The sequence below is a fragment of the Gopherus flavomarginatus genome, chromosome 4, assembly GCF_025201925.1.
Source record: "Gopherus flavomarginatus isolate rGopFla2 chromosome 4, rGopFla2.mat.asm, whole genome shotgun sequence".
In the NCBI taxonomy this organism is placed as follows: Eukaryota; Metazoa; Chordata; order Testudines; family Testudinidae; genus Gopherus; species Gopherus flavomarginatus.
In genome coordinates, this window is record NC_066620.1 from 63,469,086 (window position 1) to 63,491,513 (window position 22,428).

Here is a 22,428-nt window from a genome sequence, read left to right on the forward strand (position 1 = left end):
TGCTTTACTCAGGCTACTTAGAAATCATGCAAGTACACAGCCAATATTCCTAACTTCAAGTACAAAAAGGAGACATGCATACAAATAGAAGGAATGTATTCAGTAGATCATAACCTTTACATAGATATGTTACATGGCATATATAGCATAAAATATATTTGAGTTGTATCATATATACATTCATAAGCATATTCCAATGAAGCATTTTGGGGCACACCATCACACCTACTATTATCCATCAGGGCTTTCAGTCCTCCCACAGCACTTTGTCTCCTTACCTCAGTTTTCTTGATGTTAGGAAATGCTGTCACCACTTCAAAAATCTAAAAGATATAACCTTTTCCTCTCCATTTAAAGGAGAATCTAGCCAGAAACTAGCTGGGGGCTGAACACTTGCTTCATTTAAAATTTGTTTCAGAAAAACTAAGGTATAATCAGGTAACATTGCTTCTTCCCCACCCCTTAAGTTTCCAAGGGACATGAAATTCTGCTGGTTTTAAGGATCTTACTCTTAGAATCTAATGTTACGAAAATTAAAAATATATTTATTATGCATGGGCGCTTTCATTTTCTTGTAAAAGCCGCAAAGAGTCCTGTGCATCTGACAAAGTGGGTATTCACCCACGAAAGCTCATGCTCCAATACTTCTGTTAGTCTATAAGGTGCCACAGGACTCTTTGCTGCTTTTACAGATCCAGACTAACACGGCTACCCCTCTGATACTTCATTTTCTTGCCATTTTTGAGTATCTTCAGGCTCCTGTGATACTTACCAACAAAAGCATCTGGAAGGGCCAGTATTTCTGTAAACTAACAAACACAAAATGCTGTAAGATCAATAAGCCTTATGTTCAAATCAAACTCACTGATCCTATCTCTAGGTCTTTATGATCAATATTTCTGTAATCATCTCTATGTGAGCTTGCAACATTGTATTCAGTATCAATTACATGGATTTTCACTTTCTCAATAAACTCTGCTGTGGTCTTTCAATAGTAACCAATTCCTACATTCTTTACTAATCTAAACATACATGCACCTTTTCTAGACTTCATGATACAGCCTTTTAAAGTCCTATATGATACACTGAATTTTGTGCCCATAGACCTCTACTTTTGAAGAATGATGCCATCTTTATTCTTGGAAGAGTACTGCCTGAAAAAATCCTCTTCAAGGGCTCAATTGGATAAAGTTACCAATCAATCCCGCCTCCTACTGAAGTCAAACAAAAGAAAATTGAAGTTAATAGGAGAAGACTTTACTCATCACTTCTCCAGAGTGGGACCTAAGTGAGGAGTTTCTAATTTGGGCGGGGGGTTGGTTTTTTTTGTTTGTTTGTTTTCACAGAAGAGTCTGAGACAGATCTTATAGTTGAAATATTGCAGTTCGGAGAGCCAGTTTGTTGTATTCCTCAACAAAGTTAAATCTAACAGCAGAGCTAGCTCAGAATGTTCTCATCAGAGTTCAAGCTCAAGAGTCCCTGCACTCTCTCTAACAATGAGCATAAGAAGCAAAAATACATTTCTGTGTCCTTAAACTTAAGTAGAGAAAATGCTCATCATAAATTAGAACAAAATGTAGTCATAAAAACAGCCACAATAAAACAACCTCAATCTGCTTTCAAGAAAGAGAAAGTGTATTTTTACTGTTTGCTGTTATTGGATTCTAAACTGCTCTTTATACTAACCCTTTAAATTTCGAAGAGGAAGTTACTAAGCTATATTCTAGAAGACCTCCAGAAATTGTCTACCCTGTATAGTTGTTTAACTTGAGTCATCCTAAACATTTGAAAACATTTGTTGGGCATATTTCCCAAATAAAGGGACTGAAGGTGGGGATGAGATAAATCAGTTGCTCTACCAAAAATACAAATACAGTAATATGTATGACAGCTATTTTCTATACAGATATCTAAATTGAGACCTTTAAGGACATAATTTAGAAGTATGTATGGTAAGAAATAGTCATTATTATTGCTAATTAGTATTATAACCCATCACCGTAATATCAAGACACTAAGAAAAGAAAAGAAATTGATAAAGGGTTTATATGAGATTTGTAAAACATTGTAAAAGAAAAAAAATATATACACAACCTTGCTGATCTTTGAATAAATTATTCAGATTAGTCCGTAACTGGAGAGGATAGTTTTCGTCCCTTTCATAAATCAATATGCTATTGTATGCACAGCATTTATTTTAATCTTCCAGTATTGGTAATTAGTCTTTTTGTACTGAACTTTTGGTGTCAACAATTGCTGAATTTTTCTCAACAGAGATTATTTTTTTTTAAATAATAGCTACTCTATAATTAAGTGATTTTTAAAATATTAAACCTTTGTTCCCATAAAAATGTTTTCTCAAAAATGTGTTTTTACAACAACTCTTATGAACTAAAAATCAGAAAAGTTAGGATATTGTAGCTCATTTTTTTTCAAGTCAAAAGTTTCTATTTTAGAGAAAATATATATACAATGCACAGCAACGAGCCGTATTCAGGTTACTTGCCAAAAGTTGAGTGAAATGTGTGAACAGTTGGTTTAGCTGAGGATCATTTACTTTATAAATGTTGTAATCTATTTTTCATGTTCTACAGTTCTGCATATAAAATTAAACACAAGTTGACATTCCATTATATTTTAAAGATGAAATTTACCAAATGTAGAAACTTGCCAGTACAGTACATTTTTCTTCATCTGATAATGTACACAGGTAAAAACTTATAATTTTTATGTTTAAAGTAGAATATGTATTTGAAAATGTAATTCAATATAGTTAGAACTAAAAAAACCCTGCTGCCTGTATCTTGTATCTCATCCTCAGAAAAAAGTAGGTGTTAAATTCTACATGGTTTTTCAAATTAGTAGATGATAGTCAAAATATGTCACGAGGATATGTATTAGTAGTGCTGTAAATATAACAAAAGAACTTCTGATATACAGATATGTTTAATTACTGTAGTATGGTTAAAATACTTGACTATCAAAGTGTCTTGTGTGCTAATACATTCTTATACTTCATACATTTTTGACTTTATCCAAACCCCACAGAAGTCACTGAAAAGACTTTCATTGAGTTTAAAGAGTTTTGACTCAGACTCTTGTTTAACGATAATTAGTAGTTTAGTGATTTTCTTCCTCAAAGCATTTTCCAGACTGTGGCTGATTACCTGAACACCATTTTGTGGCAAATATTGTAAGGAATATCTCAATTACTGACTACTGAGTCAGAGATGGAGATTTGTCCATAGCCATGGAGGGAGTCTGTGTCGGAGCTGGGACTAAAACTCATAACTCCTGGCTTCTGATCCTGTCTTCAGGTCACTAGTCAATGCTTCCAGGCTTCCTGGGACCTGAATGAGTATAAACATCAATATGATTATGTTAATTTCATTAATTTTGATGCCGATCCCATGTATGTGTGCATAATTTGTCACATACCTTGGAAAAACTGTTACTTCAATTGTGCATAGTACAGTGAAGGCAGTCTGTACCCTTTTTATACCAAAAAATGTTGCTGACTCATTTTGTCAAGTCAAATATGAATTGCTAGGATTCCAAAAGTCAGCTGTAGTGGCTTATACAGTTAATCAGAAGGCAAGGATGTCATTCCATTGGTAAAATGTAACGAGAAAAATAGATTCATTTATAAAAGAGGTAAGTCATTAGCCTAGAAATGGTATCACACATTCCTGTGACTTAATAAACTGAGTAATAGGACAACATAGACATGTGCCTATGCTAAAATAATTACTGGGGATTAGGAAGTTATTTGGCTGAAACTCAGGGTACGTCTACACTACGGGATTATTTCGATTTTACATAAACCGGTTTTATAAAACAGATTGTATAAAGTCGAGTGCACGTGGCCACACTAAGCACATTAATTCAGTGGTGTGCGTCCGTGGTCCGAGGCTAGTGTCGATTTCCGGAGCGTTGCACTGTGGGTAGCTATTCCATAGCTATCCCATAGTTCCCGCAGTCTCCCCCGCCTCTTAGAATTCTGGGTTGAGAGCCCAGTGGCTGCTGGGGCAAAAATAATTGTCGCGGGTGGTTCTGGGTAAATGTCATCAGTCATTCCTTCCTCTGGGAAAGCAACGGCAGACAATCATTTCATGCCCTTTTTCCCTGGATTGCCCTGGCAGACGCCATAGCATGGCAACCATGGAGCCCATTCAGCGTTTTTTTTTACAGTCACCGTATGTGTACTGGATGCCGCGGACAGAGGCGATACTCCAGCGCTACACAGCAGCATTCATTTGCTTTTGCATGATAGCAGAGATGGTTACCAGTCGTTCTGTACCGTCTGCTGCCAGTGTAATTTGGCAATGAGATGACGGTTATCTGTCCTTCTGTGCTGTCTGCTGCTATCATGGGTGCCTCTGGCTGAGATCGGCCGGGGGCGCAAAAGCAAAACTGGGAATGACTCCCCGAGTCAATCCCTCCTTTATGGTTTCTAAAAATAGTCAGTTCTGCCTAGAATATGGGGCAAATGTACTAGAGAAGCAGTGTATCAGAGAGTACAGCTGCTCCGTGTCAGATCCCGCAGAAATGATGAGCTACATGCCATTCACGGGGGGTGCCCCTGCAACAACCCCACTCGTTGCTTCCCTTCTCCCCCAACCTTCCTGGGCTACCGTGGCAGTGTCCCTGCCATTTGTGTCATGAAGTGATAAAGAATGCAGGAATAAGAAAGACTGAGTTTTTGGTGACATAAAATGAGGGGGAGGCAGCCTCCCGGTGCTATGACGTTAAGCAGTGTGGGAGAGAGGAGCCCAGCATCCCACTGCTATGATAGTCCAGGCAGTACAGAATCTTTTCTTTTCACATGAAAGGGAGGGGGCTGATTGAAGCTCAGCCCCCCAGTTGCTATGATGAAGACGGTTACCAGCCGTTCTGTACCATCTACTGGGAATGACTGGGAGTAATTCCTATTTTTACCCAGGCGCCCCAAGCCGACCTCACCTGAGGCAAGCCAGGAGCACTCACGGGCTGATGGTGATGACGGATATCAGTCATATTGTACCGTCTGCCACCAGGGAGGGGAGTGGAGCAGATACTGCTCTTCGCTGCTGCAGCATCGGGTCTACGAGCAGCATTCAGTAGACATAGGGTGACACTGAAAGAAGTCAAGAAATGATTTCTTTCCCTTTTCTTTCACGGGGGGTGGGGGGAGAGGAGTAAATTGACGAGCTATTCCCTGAACCACGCCGGACAATGTGTTTGAACCTACAGGCATTGGGAGCTCAGCCAAGAATGCAAATAGTTTTCGGAGACTGCTGTGGACTGTGGGATAGCTGGAGTCCTCAGTACCCCCTCCCTCCCTCCATGAGCTTCCATTTTAGTCTCTGGCTTCCCGTTACGCTTGTCATGCAGCACTGTGTAGCCTGTAGATTATTTTTTCAAATGCTTTGGCATTTCGTCTTCTGTAATGGAGCTTTGATAGAACAGATTTGTCTCCCCATACAGCAATCAGATTCAGTATCTCCCGTACGGTCCCTGCTGGAGGTCTTTTTGGATTTGGGACTGCATTGCCACCTGTGCTGATCAGAGCTCCAAGCTGGGCAAACAGGAAATGAAAATCAAAATTTCGCGGGGCTTTTCCTGTTTACCTGGCCACTGCATCCGAGCTGAGATTGCTGTCCAGAGCGGTCACAGTGGTACACTGTGGGATACCGCCCGGAGGCCAATACCGTCGATTTGCGGCCACACTAACCCTAATCCGATATGGTAATACCGATTTTAGCGCTACTCCTCTCGTCGGGGAGGAGTACAGAAATCGATTTAAAGAGCCCTTTATATCGATATAAAGGGCCTCGTAGTGTGGACGGGTACAGCGTTAAATCAGTTTAATGCTGCTAAAATCAGTTTAAATGCGTAGTGTAGACCAGGCCTCAGGCTGCTAATCCAATAAAATGGGTGTATTCATGCTAACAATGCCCCCTCCTGAATTGCTTTATTGGTACTATTTTTTTTCCAGTGTCTTATATCCATGATGAATATTTGTTATTATTTTCTGCAACTTTGGATTGTTGGATGGTATGAACTGTTTACAGCTGAGCTGCTTAGTTCATAAACATTTATTTAACTCTTTAAAGTGTTCATTGGATAACCATGATGGTTCCTCGAGCCAGTGATTTGCTTTATAATGGCCTTTCCTCCTAATCTGATAAAAACAAGCAATCTTAAATTATCAAAACCAAACACAGTATTGTGTGTGTTTATATATAAGAAATATATGTACACACGCGCACACACACACATATTATATATAGCATTCAAATAATTTATGTAGGAACCATGAAACGAAAAGTGTTGATGGCACTTTTTTTGTTTTGTTTTTGTATTAAATACAGCCATATAGTATGGGTTCACATCATATCATGTGACTAAGTAGGGGTGGGCAGACTTTTTGGCCCGAGGGCCACATCGGAGAATAGAAAGTGTATGGCAGGTCATGAATGCTCACAAAATTGGGGTTGGGTGCGGGAGGGGATGTGCGTTCTGGGGTGGGTCTGGGGATGAGGAGTTTGGGGTGTAGAAGGGTGCTCTGGGATGGGACCAAGGGGTTCGGAGGGAGGGAGGGGGATCAGGGCTGGAGCGGGAGTGTGGGAAGGGCTGCAGGTTCCGGCTGGGGGTGCGGGCTCTGGGGTGGGGCTGGGGATGAGAGGTTTGGGGTGCAGGAGGTTGCTCCGGGCTGGAATATAGGGGTTTGGAGAGTGAGAGGGGGATCAGGGTTGGGGCATGGGGAGAGGCTCGAGGGTGCAGGCTCCAAGCGACACTTACTTCAAGTGGCTTCCAGAGGCAGTGGCATGTTTCTTCTCCGGTTCCTATGCGGAGGTGCAGCCAGGCGGCTCTGCGCGCTGCCCCATCCGCAAGCACTGCCCTGCAGCTCCCTTTGGCATGCGTAGGAGCTGGAGCAGAGCCATGCCGCAGCTTTCAGGAGCCACGTGGTGTGGACCCCGATCCTGCGCCCCAGCTGAAGCGCTGTAGCAGGGCCAAGCTGAGTGGTCCGGCCCCTGACCCAGTGCCCCAGCCGGAGCGGGGCCAAGCCACGTGGTCCAGCCCCCAACCCAGCGTCCTAGCCAGAGCGGGTCCAAGCTGCGTGGTCTGGCTCCTGACCCAGCACCCCGGACATAGCACCGGAGTGGGGCTGAGCTGCATGGTGCAGCTCCCAACCCAGCACCCCAGCCGGAGTGGAGCCGACCCACGTGGTGCAGCCCCGACCCAGTGCCGCGGTCAGAGTGGGGTCAAGCCAGTGGTACAGCCCCAACCCAGCGCCCCGGCCAGAGCGGAGTCGAGCCACGTGGTACAGCCTCGACCCAGCGCCCCGGCCAGAGCGGGGCCGAGCCACATGGTATAGCCCCGACCCAGCGCCCCAGCCAGAGCGGGACTGAGCTGCTGATGCTGCCCCCGACCAAGTGCCACGGCCGGAGTGTGGCCAAGCCGCATGCTCATGGTCCTGCTTGAAACGGCCCCTTGGGCCCAGGGTCCCACCCCCGGACTAAGTAGATTTTCAATGTAAATTAAATGTATATTCTGTGATGCGAAATTAATTGTTATACAGCTCTGACAAACAAAATTATTATTTTTACTGTTGCCAAACCCAAACATTGAAAAATTGTGACATATTAAAGAAAATATACATTTTGATTTCTTTTGGTTCTGAGTCTTTAGGAGGCACTTAGGTCACATTTCCAAGCTTTTTCTCTGTAACCATGAGGCCTAGAAACTTTTTTTTTTTTTTTAATTAAAGCTGATAGTCTCATGTAGTCACTGTATTCTGGGAACTAGGGCTTCAAGGAAAACACCCATCATGTGAGACTCCTCATAAAATTATGAGAGTGGGCATCACAGATGTAGAGGACCACATTGTGATAGCCTTTTACAAACATATTGGATGTTTTTCTAAAATATATTCTCTGGGAAATATTTTGTGGACGTTCTATGGACTGTGTTATATAGGAGGTCAGATTGGATGATCACAATGCTTCCTTCTGGCATATGAATCTATACATAAATAAGAAAGTCCTTGCCCCAGAGTGCTCAATCTAGAATAATGACAAGAAATGAATACTGTTTCATATTCTAAATGAGATTGCAAAAGAGAAATTTAAGTGGTTTGTGTTTAGCAATAGAAGCAAAATCAACTTAATGCTTCATTTATTTGCTGAGTAATTGTTATAAAGTCCTTTGTCATGACCACTGTCTGCATTTGTTTAGTTGAATTAAATAGGAGCCAAAACCTTACACAGATAAAATTCCCATTGAAATCAGTGGGAACTTTGCTTGAGTGAGGACTGCAGGATTTGATCTTTGGTGAATAAAACAGTGTTTTCTGTTCTTATGTAAATCAAAAGAAATGTATCTCTCAATTCTACAAATAAATGCTATTACATTTTAGCCTGCAAGTAAAATTTATCTTATCATAAAAAAAACTGCTTGGAAATAGAGAAATTTACAAATTTAGACATATTTAGGTCATCCCATTTTACAATATTTTTCATTTTCTGTAGACTTTGTTGTTCTAAACTTGATATTTATTATTAAGGAGAGATGGCCCTCCAAAAACTTGGAAAATCATAAACATCAGTAATTTTGTTAAAGTATACTGGAGACAGATCTCTTCAGAAACATCCCAGCCAATCTGCTTGGAATTAGTCCATGAGCTTCTGAACATGAAGTCATGCAACATTTCATAAACTCACTAAAGATCATTTCAGCAAGACCTCATCTCTTGGATAATGTGTCTTTGATGTGTTTTGTTTGAAGTAGTTAAGAGACAATTTATTGAACAAAGCATCTTTTTAACCATGCCAAAGCTCAACTGCCCAAGAGAAAAACGTGCAGGGTTTTCTGGTGATTCTGATGCCACTTTAAAATTTGGAAGGTGTGAGTGTAACGGTGAAGAAATACTACTTATGTCTGTTCTCCACATATGAATATTTAAAAATCTAAGTGAAAATTCAATTGATTATCAGGCCAGTCTATCTAGTTCAGGATTAATTATCTAGACAAAGCTTTGAGGGCTAGAATAATTGAAGTTAATGCCAGGAGGTGCACATTACATGTCCCTGTGCTAGCCTACCTTCCTGCAAAATCGGATATTCGCTCCAAGGGAGGTCTTTTGGAGTTTCCCTACTGTTTTCCCTTGATGTTTCTACTACTTTTGGAGACAGCTTTAGTTTGTGGCTGAGGTCTTCAGGAGTCCCTCTGGTGGAACTTCTAAGGAAATCCATCTTGGCTGTGCCCCCTTCCCAAATAACACTATCACATTTTTGGATTGCAGAGTCTATCTACAGCCACCACCTTTGAAGTTGAATGAGATGTTGTGGTTACTTTTTAGGGATAGACCCACAAAAGGACTAAATATTTCAACACCTACCTTTTAGGTGCCTTGCCACCCAGTAGCATCCACAGACCCAAGTTAACATGTTCATACTGCAGTACGCAGACCTTCTGACCTATATCCACACTGCTAAAATGACAGGACTTAATTTCAGAGTTCCAGCAGGACTCATGCTCTGACCCAGCACCACTAGTAGGTCCTGGGACCTGGATTCTGAGTGCTTGCTGATCTGAGTCGAACTGATTTTTGTGTGGGCAGAAGGGGGTTCAGGCTCAGACCTGAGTCAGAGCATGGGCATAGAGTGCATTGTTTACGTACAAAGACCTTTCATCTGCACTAACACTAAGTGTGGCCTTCTTTTCTTTACAAAGTTGTACACTGACTGGCACAGTACTGCTGAAATGTTTAGAGAAGCATTCTCCCTCTTACCTATTTTTCTTTAACTAAATAAACTGTGTACCTTAATGTTGAAAAAATATATTTCATATCTTGGGCTTTTCAAATATTCCATGTTCAGCAAATAACCATTTATTTTGCCCATCTTCTAAGTGCCCATATACAAGCTTATACAGCTACAGTTTAAATTTAGAATTTGCTCTCTGAAGAACAAACTGAAACAAGATGCAGGTTAAGTAAGCAATTTGGGAATTGATTTTTACTTTGAAAATGAAGATGCAGCATTTTTAAATGAACAAAGATCAAGTTTGATCCCTAAGTAGCATTTATTATGTTAACAATTACTAGGTCAGATTCATTGCCAAATTACACTGCAGTCTCATCAATGTCAATAGTCCTTATTTAGCAGGAGTATGGGTTAGCAAGATAAGACCTATATCCTATAGTTCCTTATAGATCTTAAATAATGCAGAGAAATAATTGGCCACATTTTCAAAAGTGTTCTTGACTGTTACTCACACATTTGAGTGTACCAAGGTTTTGTATGCACATTATCACTTCCAGGTTCAGGGGGGACCTGGATGCACAGGGGCTTGTTGGGGGATTCTGGGTGCAACAGGGAATGGGACTCTGCCTGGGGGTTCAGGTGAAAGGTGGTTGAGGCTCAATGGGCAAGTCTGAGTGTGGGGGGATAGAGCTCAGCTGGGGATTTCTGGGGAGATCAGTGGGAGGGATCCAGATGCTGGGGAAGTGGGGCTCAGTGGGATGGGGATCCAGGTGCATCTGGTTGGGGCTCGGTGGGGTGGGGATCCGGGTGCTCGTCGTTGTGGTCCAGGTGCAGAGGGAGTGGGGCTTGTCAGGTGGGTTCTGGGTGGCAAGGGCGTGAGGCTCAGCGGGAGAGTCTGGGTTTGAGGGGGTCTGAATGCACGGGGGTTGGGCAGATGGGGGAGCAGCTCCCTGTAAAGTGATCCCTCCCTCTGCAGCTGAGGAGTGATGGGTTCAGAAAGCGCAAATGGGAGGCGGGGGGGATGTTTGCAGAGCTTTTTACAGCTGGGGGAGAAATCTGGGGATGGGTCTGACATGCCATGCAGGGAAAGAAGAAGAGGAAGTCCCATCCTCTCCCGCCCAGCTGGGACTAGCAGCTGAGTCTGGCACAGGGTAGGAGTCACCAGCCGGTCTTCCTCAGTTCTACCCCCTGCCCCACAGTGATTTACCTCTCTGCCGGCTGCCCTGGGCACCCAAAACATACTGTTGGGGTGGGTCGTATGACTGCTCTTGTGGCTTCCCTTTGCTTCCCCATCAGAAAGTCATTTTTCTGTGGGGAAGCAAAGAAATCTGTGGGGTATATAAATTCTGTGCATGTGCAGTGGTGCATAATTCCCCCAGGAGTAAAAAAGACACCAGGGGAAGATAATACTATAAGGCTAAGTGTGACCATATTCAGAATGCACTGCAAATTACACCTTTTTGCAGACGCCTCAGCACAATAACGGAAGTTATGGAACTACAACAACTGTGAAGAAGAACAGGAAAGAAAGGAAGATCAGTAAGATCCCAAACCTAGAAGAGGCAAGAAGCAGATTCACTTAAGGGCAGCTCTGTGATTCACCATTATTGTATTGTGCACTCAGATACTGTGTTGATAGGTACTCTGCAAATTCCTAGAGTAGATGGATCGGGCATTTTCTAACCTTGATGCTGTTTGTATTGCCTTTTTTACATCTGGAAGCTAAAATCCAGCTATTCCCTGACTTCATGGGGTATTTTTGGTCATTAGGAGCAGATGTTGGCTGTAGTTGCTGTCAATATACTTCTGCTTTTTTTTTCTTTGATATCCTAGTGTAGTGGATTAAACCGAGCAATTTGACAATCTCTCAGATTTTCAAATAAGCTTCATTAAATTGGAGACCCTTTGCATCTCTCATGGTGCCAGACCAGCAGCCTATCTGTACATGGTCCCTTCCTCTTAGACAAAGAAGAAACATTTTTCTTGTCTTGGCTTATCACTTTATCTGTAAACAAAAAATGCACAAGGATATTTTTGTCCTTTTTCCGTTATGCAAGGTTGGTAGGGTCTTTAGACTAAATAAATTAAATCTACTTTTGCGGTCTGATAAATCTTATCAGGAGGATAATTCTTCCCTAATTAATTTATCCCTTTTATTGCTCCCTTTGAATTTATTGTAAGAGGAGTTTGAATTGTGGAAAAACAGTTTGAGATGTATAAATCTAGGCTAGTCTTTATAAACTACAGTTGCTGAAAGGAAAAAGAGGAATTTTGTATTCCTGAATCCAGAGATTTTTTTAATCTGTCCTGTCAAATGTTGAGTCCTAGTTCAATTGGCCATGTGAATATTGTAGTAAAAAGTAGGCTGAATACTTACCCAGTTTCTATTTTTAACTACTTTTGGGTGATTGTTTCCAATTATCTGTTTTACAGAAAAGTGAAAATACAAAGTAATGACCATAATTTCTGCCTTGGGTATTTATATCTTATCACCATAGAATATAGGAGCTGATATACAGCAGGTAGCAAAGTACTTGTTTTCCAGGAATATTCTGGGGCAGTTTACCATAATTCATCTGAAATGAAGTTAAAAATGGCAAAAATAGTCTTAAGTCTTTACCCCCAAGATGAACTTGGACAAATAAAACATATAACTATAATATACCCAGTAAAATCAATACAGATTTTAAAAATGTATACATGAAATTAAGAAAAGAAAAGCATAATACATACATCTATATACCTACGTATATATTATCTCAGGGAAGTCTAGGCAAATAACCAAAACTTGTATTTATATCTCAGACATTCCCTCCTCAAGGTCTTATTTAACAAAAAGTATGAATCTCTGCTGGTAAGTAGTGAAGGAATGGTTGCCATGTATTAATAAAAAAACCATTAGCCATATTTTCATATACAAATAGTTCCATCAAACTATAGCACCTTATCAGTAATGAAATCCAGACTACCATAGGTAAAGGGAATGCTCTTTGTTTGTTGCATTAAAACTATCTCTCTCTGCAAACAAAGCCAAGACCAGAAACCTTCAAATACATGCTCTCATATCATGTAAATGATCTAAATTCATTAATAAAAAATGTCTCAGTTGATCACGGAAGTGAGATGACACACAGCTCCATCTGTCCTTCACAATATACAGCAATATCACTGTCCTCATGATTGTCCAGTGCTTGATCAAAAATCAATTTATGGATGAAGAACAGTTGGTTGAAGTTATAGTCAAATATGACAGAGGTTATTGTGGTTGGCAGACGAGTTTCCAGCCACAGTGCAGTCTCCCGGTCAAATCATTTTGCAATTTGGGAATGTTCCTGGATTCATGAGTGATGTGTTCTGCCATTGACAGTTGACTAGGAGATTGTGTGCCATCTTTGGGCTCTTGGATTCATCACTAACCTAAACTCTCACATAGCAGTGTTCACATTCTATCATCTACATTTACCTAGGAGAGTGCATCCTAACTTTTCAAAAGGTGATCCAGCCTTATTAATATGTGCCTTGACTACCTCTTAGTGGGACAACAGCAGTGCCGTCTACCTGAGCATGGAACAGTAATTCCAGGGTAAATTACAATTAGTACAGAGTTCAGGAGTGCACCTCCACAGCAACACAGGCTTCTGGAAGTATGCAAGGTCTGTTGTCATCTCACTACACTGAGTTCCCCTAAAATACTGTGTCGAATTCAAGTTTCAGTCCTTATCTTCAAGATTTTTAAGGGTCTGAGCCCAGGCTTACCTTAAAGATTGCCTAAAGTTCCAGAATGAGGACCATCATCAAGAAATCTGCTCCTCTGGCACAATAAAACTGTCTATCACAACCTTTTAGGGTGGTGTGCTGAGTCTTCATTTATTCACTCTGATTTAAGGTTTTGCATGCCAGTAATACAATTGAACATTTTTAGACGGACTCTTTCTATAAGTCTATAATATATAACTAAATTATTGTTGTATGTAAAGTAAATAACATTTTAAAAATGTTTAAGAAGCTTCATTTAAAATTAAATTAAAATGCAGAGCCCCCCAGGACCGGTGGCCAGGACCCAGGCAGCGTGAGTGCCACTGAAAATCAGCTTGCCATAGATTGCCTACCCCTGGTCTATCATAATGGTAACTTTCATTTAGGCAGGAGACAAGATCCTTCTTTGTAGCCAGTTCAAGACCGTGGAAAGAACTCCCTTAGGATCCATGAACCACCATAACACTCATCACTTTTCATTCCAATTGCAAAATTGACCTACTCTTCACTCATAAAAATAAATAACCTAAGCAATTTTTTAAAAAAATCCACGCAGTTTCCTCCATGGGGAAAGGAAGGGAAAAAGAGATACTGACACATGACTACTGCTAGTCAATTCACAATGCACTTCTGGAAGGTACTAAGATACCTTGGTGAATGACACAGTATAAGAACCTGAGTAGAATAGAATCTATTAACTGTTTTCCGATTCGTTACTGTTTCCCCAAAGTTTTGGACATACTTACTTTCCCTAAGAGAGTGTCCATATGTGTCACTGGATCTGCTTTTACATCTAGATTAGTTTGCTCAAGAGAAACTTGTAAAAACAAAGGACTATCTTGTGCTGTATATGGGGAGATACCATAATGATGAGCATTATTAGAAATATTAATGGGTTTGACACTGGATTTCAATTTATGGAATTTCCTATACATTGTTCAGTTGGGGAGAAGTGGGGAGAGTAAGCTTAGCCTTCCAAATATGTGGATGTTGTAAGGAGCATGAGGAAAACCCAGGTACCTCAGGCCACCTGTGGAGGACTGAGTTATGATGGGTGGGACACTTCAGTGCCTCCACATTATTTCATGGGTTCCTTTCCCTTCCAGGGCAGCAAAACTGTCTTAATTGCCTCACAGTATAGCCAGCAAGGCATCTAGTTTGCTCCCAAACTGATGCTATGCTACTGGGCTACCAGACCATGAATTTAATTCTTCTGATAACCTTCCAACATTTTTTTTAAAAGACCAGTCTCTGTGGTAAGCACTCATTAAAAGTGCAGATTGCTATTTCTGGAGGCTTATGTTTCTTATTTATGCACATATAAAGCACAGTACAGACAGCAGCAATGGGATCTTTAAACACGTTGGCGCCTCAATGTGCTTTAGCCCTGACTTTGTGCGACCCCGTCTAAGGATAAGAGGGCAACTGGCGTTTTGGCTTCTCTGCTGAGACCATCAACAAGATTAACAGGGATGGTTGTGATTTTTTTGTGATTTGCACTTTTCCACTAGAAACTGGACTGGGACCATCAAACTCACTTCACATAGGCTATTGAATGGCTATCATGTGCTGCCTATTTTAGTCACCACCAAGCGACTGGATTCAGGATGGGTTGGATTAGAGATTAAAGATTCTCTATAGCCCATTACCAGCTTTTCATTTGTACTTATATACTATGGTGATAGGCACACTAAAAGTATATACATAATGATAAACTTTGTTACAATCTAATGGTAACTCTGATATTTAATTATGGAATGAGTCAGAACACAATTGCTTTCTATTCAGGTCATGAAAATCTTGAAACTCCATCTGATCTAAAATAAATTTGTTAGAGCCTGATCCAAATGCTCACTGAAGACAGTTGATACATTCCCATTGACTACAATGGGCATTGGATCATGTTCTTGATGAAGCTATAAGAGATAACCATGGAAAAGGTACTGCATGCAACATGTGTTATCTATTCCTTCATTTTTTAGTGCTCTAGCAGGATATAATGGCACTATCTTTGCATATGGACAGACGGGCAGTGGCAAGACTTTTACCATCACTGGGGGAGCAGAGCGTTATAGTGATCGGGGCATCATTCCCAGGACTCTGTCTTACATTTTTCAGCAGTTGGAGAAGGTACAGATCTTTGTCCTTTCATTTTCTTTAAAAAAAATGTCTGATTTACTAATACTGCATTGAATCACAGGAAACAATCTTAGTGGTAATGCTACAATAAGTCCTAACTTAAACCCACCAAACAAAAGAAATGCATATTAGTGGTGAAATCTGATCTGACACTAGCCTTACCATAAAGTCAGCATGAGTGGTGGATGACCAGGTTGTTGCTAGGCACTGAAAAATAGTGGACACTATTGGAATTATTCCAATTTCTTATTTTTTGAGAGTACCACATTCAGGCTCGTCCAGGGTGGTGTTTGATCAAATATTTGGCTGTGACAGCATCAACTGTATTATGCCTATGATAAGAGTTGCAATGCACAGATGAAATATGAAAATTCATAATCCTATATAACATTAGGCCAAGAAGACCAAATAAAAGATTGACCATCAACCAGTATTTTCACCCATCATTTGAACTACCTTGCTTTTTGTATGTTTGAGTGAAGCTCATAATATTAACTTTATGCAGTACAGTATTTGTAAAATTCATAATACAACTTGATTTTCCTGGATAAACTTTATTGACAGTCTTTAAAAAAAATCAGGTTATTTAACAAGATTATTTTACTAGATTGTACTAATCCATGTTAATTGCATTGTCACAGTATAGTATGGCCACTTAAATATCACAGATCCATAATCACAACTGTTTAATAAAATATTGTGGGAAAAATAGTTTCAAATTTCAATATCTCAGCCAGTTTAATTTTTCAAAAGCAAAGACATCCAAACCACAATAATCCTTTTTGTATGTGTGTCTCTTCTTTAACTTTAAATATATATGTAATATACTTATACATGCTAATATGAATAAGAGGCTCATTCGCTGACTGAAGTCTGGCATAGAGTGGGCAGACATTGTGTAAGTTTCTCGGCATAGCTACACATGTATGCCACATGAACAAGTAAAGCTGTAAATAGTAAAAAGATGTGATGAAAGTTTTTGCCCATAATGCGTTTTTCTCATGATGCACTTGTATGCCATCTGTTACATATTTAACTTTTTAATAATGTCTTTAGATCTGCTTTAAAAGGTATATAGACCTAAAAGACTAGTTAAAAATTGTCTGTAGAATACTTTCAAAGGTAGTAAATTGTACTCATAGGGCCAGTTTTGCAGATGTTCCACATGTAGCACTTCTGTTGAAGCTTGTGGAAGTTCTTTGTGTGAAGAGACCATGGATTTGGTTTCAGTGTAAGACAAAAAGTGGTTAATATTAAATAATGAAAGGTTTACACAATTTCTCCATCTCTTCCCTGTGCCCTTACTTTGGAGTCTCCTTCTGATTCACCACTCCTACTCTACCCCTTTTTCTAACCTTACCTGTTACTCCATTTCTGAGTTTTTCCTGAGCAGAGGCTGCCCCTCAGGACAATAATTCTCAGACAAAAACTACATTAAGATGGAGTTACATCTGAGAGCACATATTAAATAGCTAAGGTAAAATACATTACAGAAATGTTGTACTTATTTGAAAACCTATTGTTTATAAATCCAGTTAATTCAGAGTTAAGGTTAAATTTAAAAGAAATCTAGCCATGTCAAGTTATTGAAAATTGGTTGGGCCACCCAAGTAACATTACCTTCGCCCCGTAGAGACAACATGAAGGGACAAAAAGAAGCAATCTAATATGTCTTTAAAAATCAACATAATATAATCTGCAGTCACAAAAACTTAATCATATGGTTTTGCATAGTGTCACTGCAGAGTGAAGTTAAGGTTGTTTGGGTGCCCTAACTGTGCATTTCTGTTTGGATTTCTTTTAAGTTTAACCTTAACTGAATTTCCTGGGTTTATAATGTGTTCTTTTGGGATTAAATACAACATCCATGTAATCTGTCAATGTAAACTATTTATATTGTTATGTATTATTTGTATTGTGGTAGCAACTAGAGTTCTCAATCAGGTAGCAGACTCCCACTCTACTAGGCTCTGTAGAACCGTAACACAAGGGCAGCCCACACCCTGAGGAGTTTGCAATCACAGTAAATATACTCTATAAATGATATGTACTTTCAACTGTCATTTAATCTTAATGTAGTATTTTCTACTAGTATACATGGGTTTCTAAATTTAAAATTTCATATAGGATCACTAAACAAGAAATGCAAAGAATGTTACCAAGTGATATTTTCAATGATTTTAAGATCTTAACCTTAAACAATTTTTTTAAAATTTAAATTTTATGGCCAGTTTCACCAGTACACTTGGCTACTTCTGCACAAGGCAGCAGTGCATGGCAGCGACAGCATACTTGCCAGTCCAGCTGGGTTTACAGCTGCTTTGTTTTTCCTAGTGCATCACAAAGAAGCTGGAGTGTGTGTATACCTTAGTTTTCCTCTGCCTCCTTCACTCACAGCTTTCCTCTGCACATGCATGTGGACAGTTCTTGTGGAATGCTCTGTAAAGAGCATTATTCTTCATCCTCTGCTGAAGAAGAAACATTCATTTATGAAGAATAACAAGCTCATTCATCTGCCCATAATTAAAAATCTTCCATTGTAGTGTATGCACAAGATATGAGTGAGTTTGAACGACATGGGAGGTTTGATGCATCTGCCTTGTTCTGTTGTTAAGTTCATTCAGGACAACAACAACAACAGTCTGACAGTAATGTCTACTTTTTTTTAAAGAAGCCATATTAAAATTAATTTTAACTCCTAAATTATGTAAGTGATTTACTTGTAAATTCATAGAAATATCATTCTATATTTAAAAAGTAGGTGCTGTAATTTTGGGGGGGGGGGACGAAATGCTGTATTTTTCATACATAGAGGTTGAGTCGTTGCTTTTAAGTGCAAAAACACTACTCAGTCTTAATTATGGAGTACAATTGATATGTCTAATAATTCTTGCCAGTATTTAGTTCTTCTATACTACTTTTTCATCCCTAGATCTTAAACTGCTTTACAAAGGAGGTTAAGCGCCATTTTCTGCATGTTACAGATGAAGAAACACAGGCACTTATGAATTATGCAAGATACTCCTGTTGTTAATGGTGGGTTTGTGGGAAATCACTAGGCTGGAAGCCTTGCAATATATTTCACTTGTGACCAAAGAAAGTTGGAAGCTTGCCTCTATAGCCAAAGGCATTATGCCACCTGTTTGTATTTTAGTAAGAAAAAGTTGCCAAATTTAATTCTTGTTAATTTTGGTACTTTTTTTTTTAAATCTTGCCTGACCTTTTATGCCATAAATCAGCCTTGCATACATTTTTACAGAGGAGTTAAAATTTGAAATGCTGTGTATATAGTATAATGGAAATGCTCGCTGATTAACTGAGGAACATGAATGATGTCAATAATGCCTGAAGTTCTTGAGTCTCCCTGTGGCAGTTCTGAAGGGGCCTTCCTAATTTTTTTAGTGTGAAATTCATACCTCTCTTCACAAAGTATGAATATTCAGTCTTTTTGCAGGGAACTAAGCATGTGTTGGTGGAAATAGATTCCAAGACCCTGCTAGTGGGCCAATTCCTCCAATTTGCAGGCTTGCTGTGGAGTTGCTACTGTTCCAGCCTAGGATGAGTTTTGGACCTGTAACAGGGCGTATCAGGGCCCCCCTTGGTCCTGCCCGTGCTCTGCTCCGCTCAACAATCACTCAGAGACCTTCTGGCTCAGCAGTCACCAGTGCAGTTTATTTATACAGTGCAAACCCACCACCTCTCACTACATATTGCTGGAGGTCCCAACCTTAGGGGCTTCTCTTTCTTGTAGCCCGGAGGGGAGAGCTACCCCTCTCCTTCCACTTTCTGGTTTCTCCTCTCACCACCTTTGCTTCTTTCCTTCCTCTGTGCCTATATATAGCCCCAGGCTAATCAGGCTGGCAGCTGTTCCAGCTCTGCCAATCAATCTCAGGTTCCTCTGGTTAGCTCCAATTCACCTCCCTTACTTGGAGCTGGAGTGACAGAAGGCTGGCTCAGCAGTTCCTAGTCAGCACCTGTCACACACTTCATCCCCCCTGCCCCTTACTGAACCGCCAAGTTCATCCGTACTCATCCCCTCTTCTCTCTACCGGATGGGGCAGTGTGGGAGAGTTCTTCTTCCACCTTCTGGTGACTCTTGGGATCTTCCTTGTGGGGTTCCCATATCCCCCACCTGCAGAAGTTACATTGTGTAGGGGGTTGATGCCCCCATAGGTCTACCGCTACCCACAGGTCTTCATACCATTCGCACGTCCATGAGTGTCTCCCCCTCTTTTTCCTCTTTCCCTTCTGGCAGGGTTTCAGGGTTGATCTTTATCTTCCCCTGGACACCCAGGGCCTCCAATTCTGCAAGCCCAGCACATGGGGCTTGTGTCCCTTCTCCTTGGGTCAAGTTGAAGGGAGCTCCATTGGGCCTTTCTCCTCTGGGAAGGGTCCTGGGCTGGATGCTTCTCCTTCCCTGTTCCCTTTCCCCCTCAGGCGTTGTTGTTTAAGGGTTTGTACCTCATTCTCAGGAGGAAATTAGCCCTGCAGATGACCCACATGACCCACCCTCCTTACCAAGGCTTTGTGGCTTGGATAGTTCCACCCCCTTCTTTGGGGGACCTCCCCTTTTCCCCACTGTGGGCTTCCTCCCACCACCTCCTGTCCTTCCTGGGTGAGGTTCCCAGTCTGTGCCCACCACGTCTGGGTAAAGCAGCCCTTCGACTACTCCGACCTATTTCCACTGAAACTTGTCCTGGACCTTGAGAGGCACCTGGGCAATAGGGCACAGTCTTGTATCCCCATGGACACACTCAAGGTCCATCCTGGCTCTGGGAATCAGCCAGTGTGGCTTTACTAGCCACTGCTGGATAAGCAAGCAGGCTGAGGCCGTATCTACCAATCCCCCAAGGGTACCCTCCCCACCATCACAGGTATGATGGGGAGTTTCACCCCCTTCTCTCCAGCGTCAGTCCAGCTGCAGAACTCACACTCCATCTACGGGCAGTTCTCTTTTTTATGTCCTGGTTGCCCGCACTGCCAGCAAGTCATTGGTCAGGCCCCCCGGAGGAGCCCTTCAGGCCTCTTCCGCTCCGGACCCTTTCTGGCCAGGGGTTTTCTGGGCTTTCTCCCAGATTCTGTCTTTGTAGGGCCACCCCTCTTTCCTGGGGAAGTCAGTCTCCACGTATTCCTCAGTCAGTTTCATGGTCCCCCTCCACCGTGTTTGGTTGATGATGCCTAACTCATTCCTGTATGTTCTCAGGGAGGTTCTGTAAAAACTTTTCTAGGACCAACACATCCATTATCTCCCCCATTGTTTGGATGCTGGGTCTCAGCCAGCGGGTGGCCCAGTCCATCAACCTCTGGGCAAACACTCGGGGCCACAAATGGATGGAACTTCTGCTGAATGGAACTTCTGCTGATATTTCTCTGAAGACAGCCCCACCAGATCTAGGACGGCCTCCTGAACCACATTGTAGTTCCTGGCCTGCTCTTCACTGAGGGCCATGTAGGCTACTTGAGCTTCTTCAGCGAGGAAGGGACCCAGTCTCAGGACCCAGGTTGCCCTATCCCATCCAGCCCCCATGGCTATCCGCTTAAACCTGCGGAGGAACGCATGTGGGTCATCTGCAGGGCTCATTTTACATAGTCCTTGGCCAGGTGCTAATGGGCCATCCCCCCCGAGTAGGGCTCACCATCCTCTGCAGGAGCTGCTGTTGGATTCTGGTTTGTTCCCGTATAAAGTCCTGCAGGCTCCTTTACTGCTCGGCATGCCAGGTAAGCAAGGCCTGCCTCTCTACTTGGTGGGCTTGCTGAAAACCTTGTATAGTCTTCTGCATTTTTTCCTGCTGCTTTACCAATTACTGCAGGGTCTCCTCCATCTCTGGGCTGCCAAACTCTTGCACTGGCTCAGGATCCTGGACAAACTCCCATGTGTAACAGGGTGTAGGAGGCCCTCCTCAGTCCTGCCTCTGCTCTGTTCCAAAAATCACTCAGAGACCTCCTGGCTCAGCAGTCTCCAGTGCAGTTTATTTACACAGTGCAAACCCACCACCTCTCACCACATATTGCTGGGGGTCCCAGCCTTAGGGGCATCTCATTCTTGCAGTCAGGAGGGGAGAGCTACCCCTCTCCTTCCACTCTCTGGCTTCTCCTCTCCCCTTGCTTGCTTGCTTCCTTCCTCTGTGCCTGTATATAGCACCAGGCTAATCAGGCTGGCAGCTGTTCCAGCTCTGCCAATCAGTCTCAAGTTCCTCTAGTCAGCTCCAATTCACCTCCCTTTCTTGGAGCTGGAGTGACAGAGGGCTTGCTCAGCAGTTCCTGATCAGCACCCTGTCACAGGACTCGTGTAACCTCATAAATGTTGTTTCAATAGCTCCTCCCCCAACTGTGCTAGCCTACTTGGGCCTGGCATAAAGCTTCACTCTGTGAGAAGCAAAGAGTACAGTGGCCCTCCAATCCTGCATGGCTGCTCAGCCTGTTCCTCTCCCTCTCACAGATGAGGGCCATTGTGGGACTTAAGTGTTGCAATGGGCATTGTATGGACTCTATTCATCTGGGTGAATTTTTTCTCCTTAAAAAAGGAGATTAGTGTCCCAACACCTGTGCGCGTCATTGGACATGCACAAACAGTCTAGAAAAATCTTGAGTGGCTTAAAGCTTGCTTTTTCATTCTTCCATCTTAACTAAAATGATTTAGTTGGAAAAGTTATTATATGGTTTAGATAAGGAATTTAAATTATGTGTTCCAAGTTTTTTTTAAGTCAGTGACTCTTAAATAGGAATTATTTTTGGTGACCCACAGAAGGGGAAGAAGTTTGAGAACCAAGCACTGTTGCCATGG

At 41.7% G+C, this 22,428-nt stretch overlaps 1 protein-coding gene across 6 annotated transcripts in view; it reads left to right on the top strand.

The window, feature by feature from the left end:
- KIF6 (kinesin family member 6) overlaps positions 1-22,428 on the top strand; it is a 295,124-nt gene that overhangs the window by 19,459 nt on the left and 253,237 nt on the right. For 5 of the 6 annotated variants that reach the window (XM_050948491.1, XM_050948493.1, XM_050948494.1 and 2 more), the window contains one exon: positions 15,488-15,635. The exons of the other annotated variant lie outside the window; for it this stretch is intronic. In XM_050948491.1, coding sequence (XP_050804448.1) covers positions 15,488-15,635 — 148 coding nt within the window. The remainder of the gene's footprint in view (positions 1-15,487; positions 15,636-22,428) is intronic. 6 annotated transcript variants of the gene reach the window in all.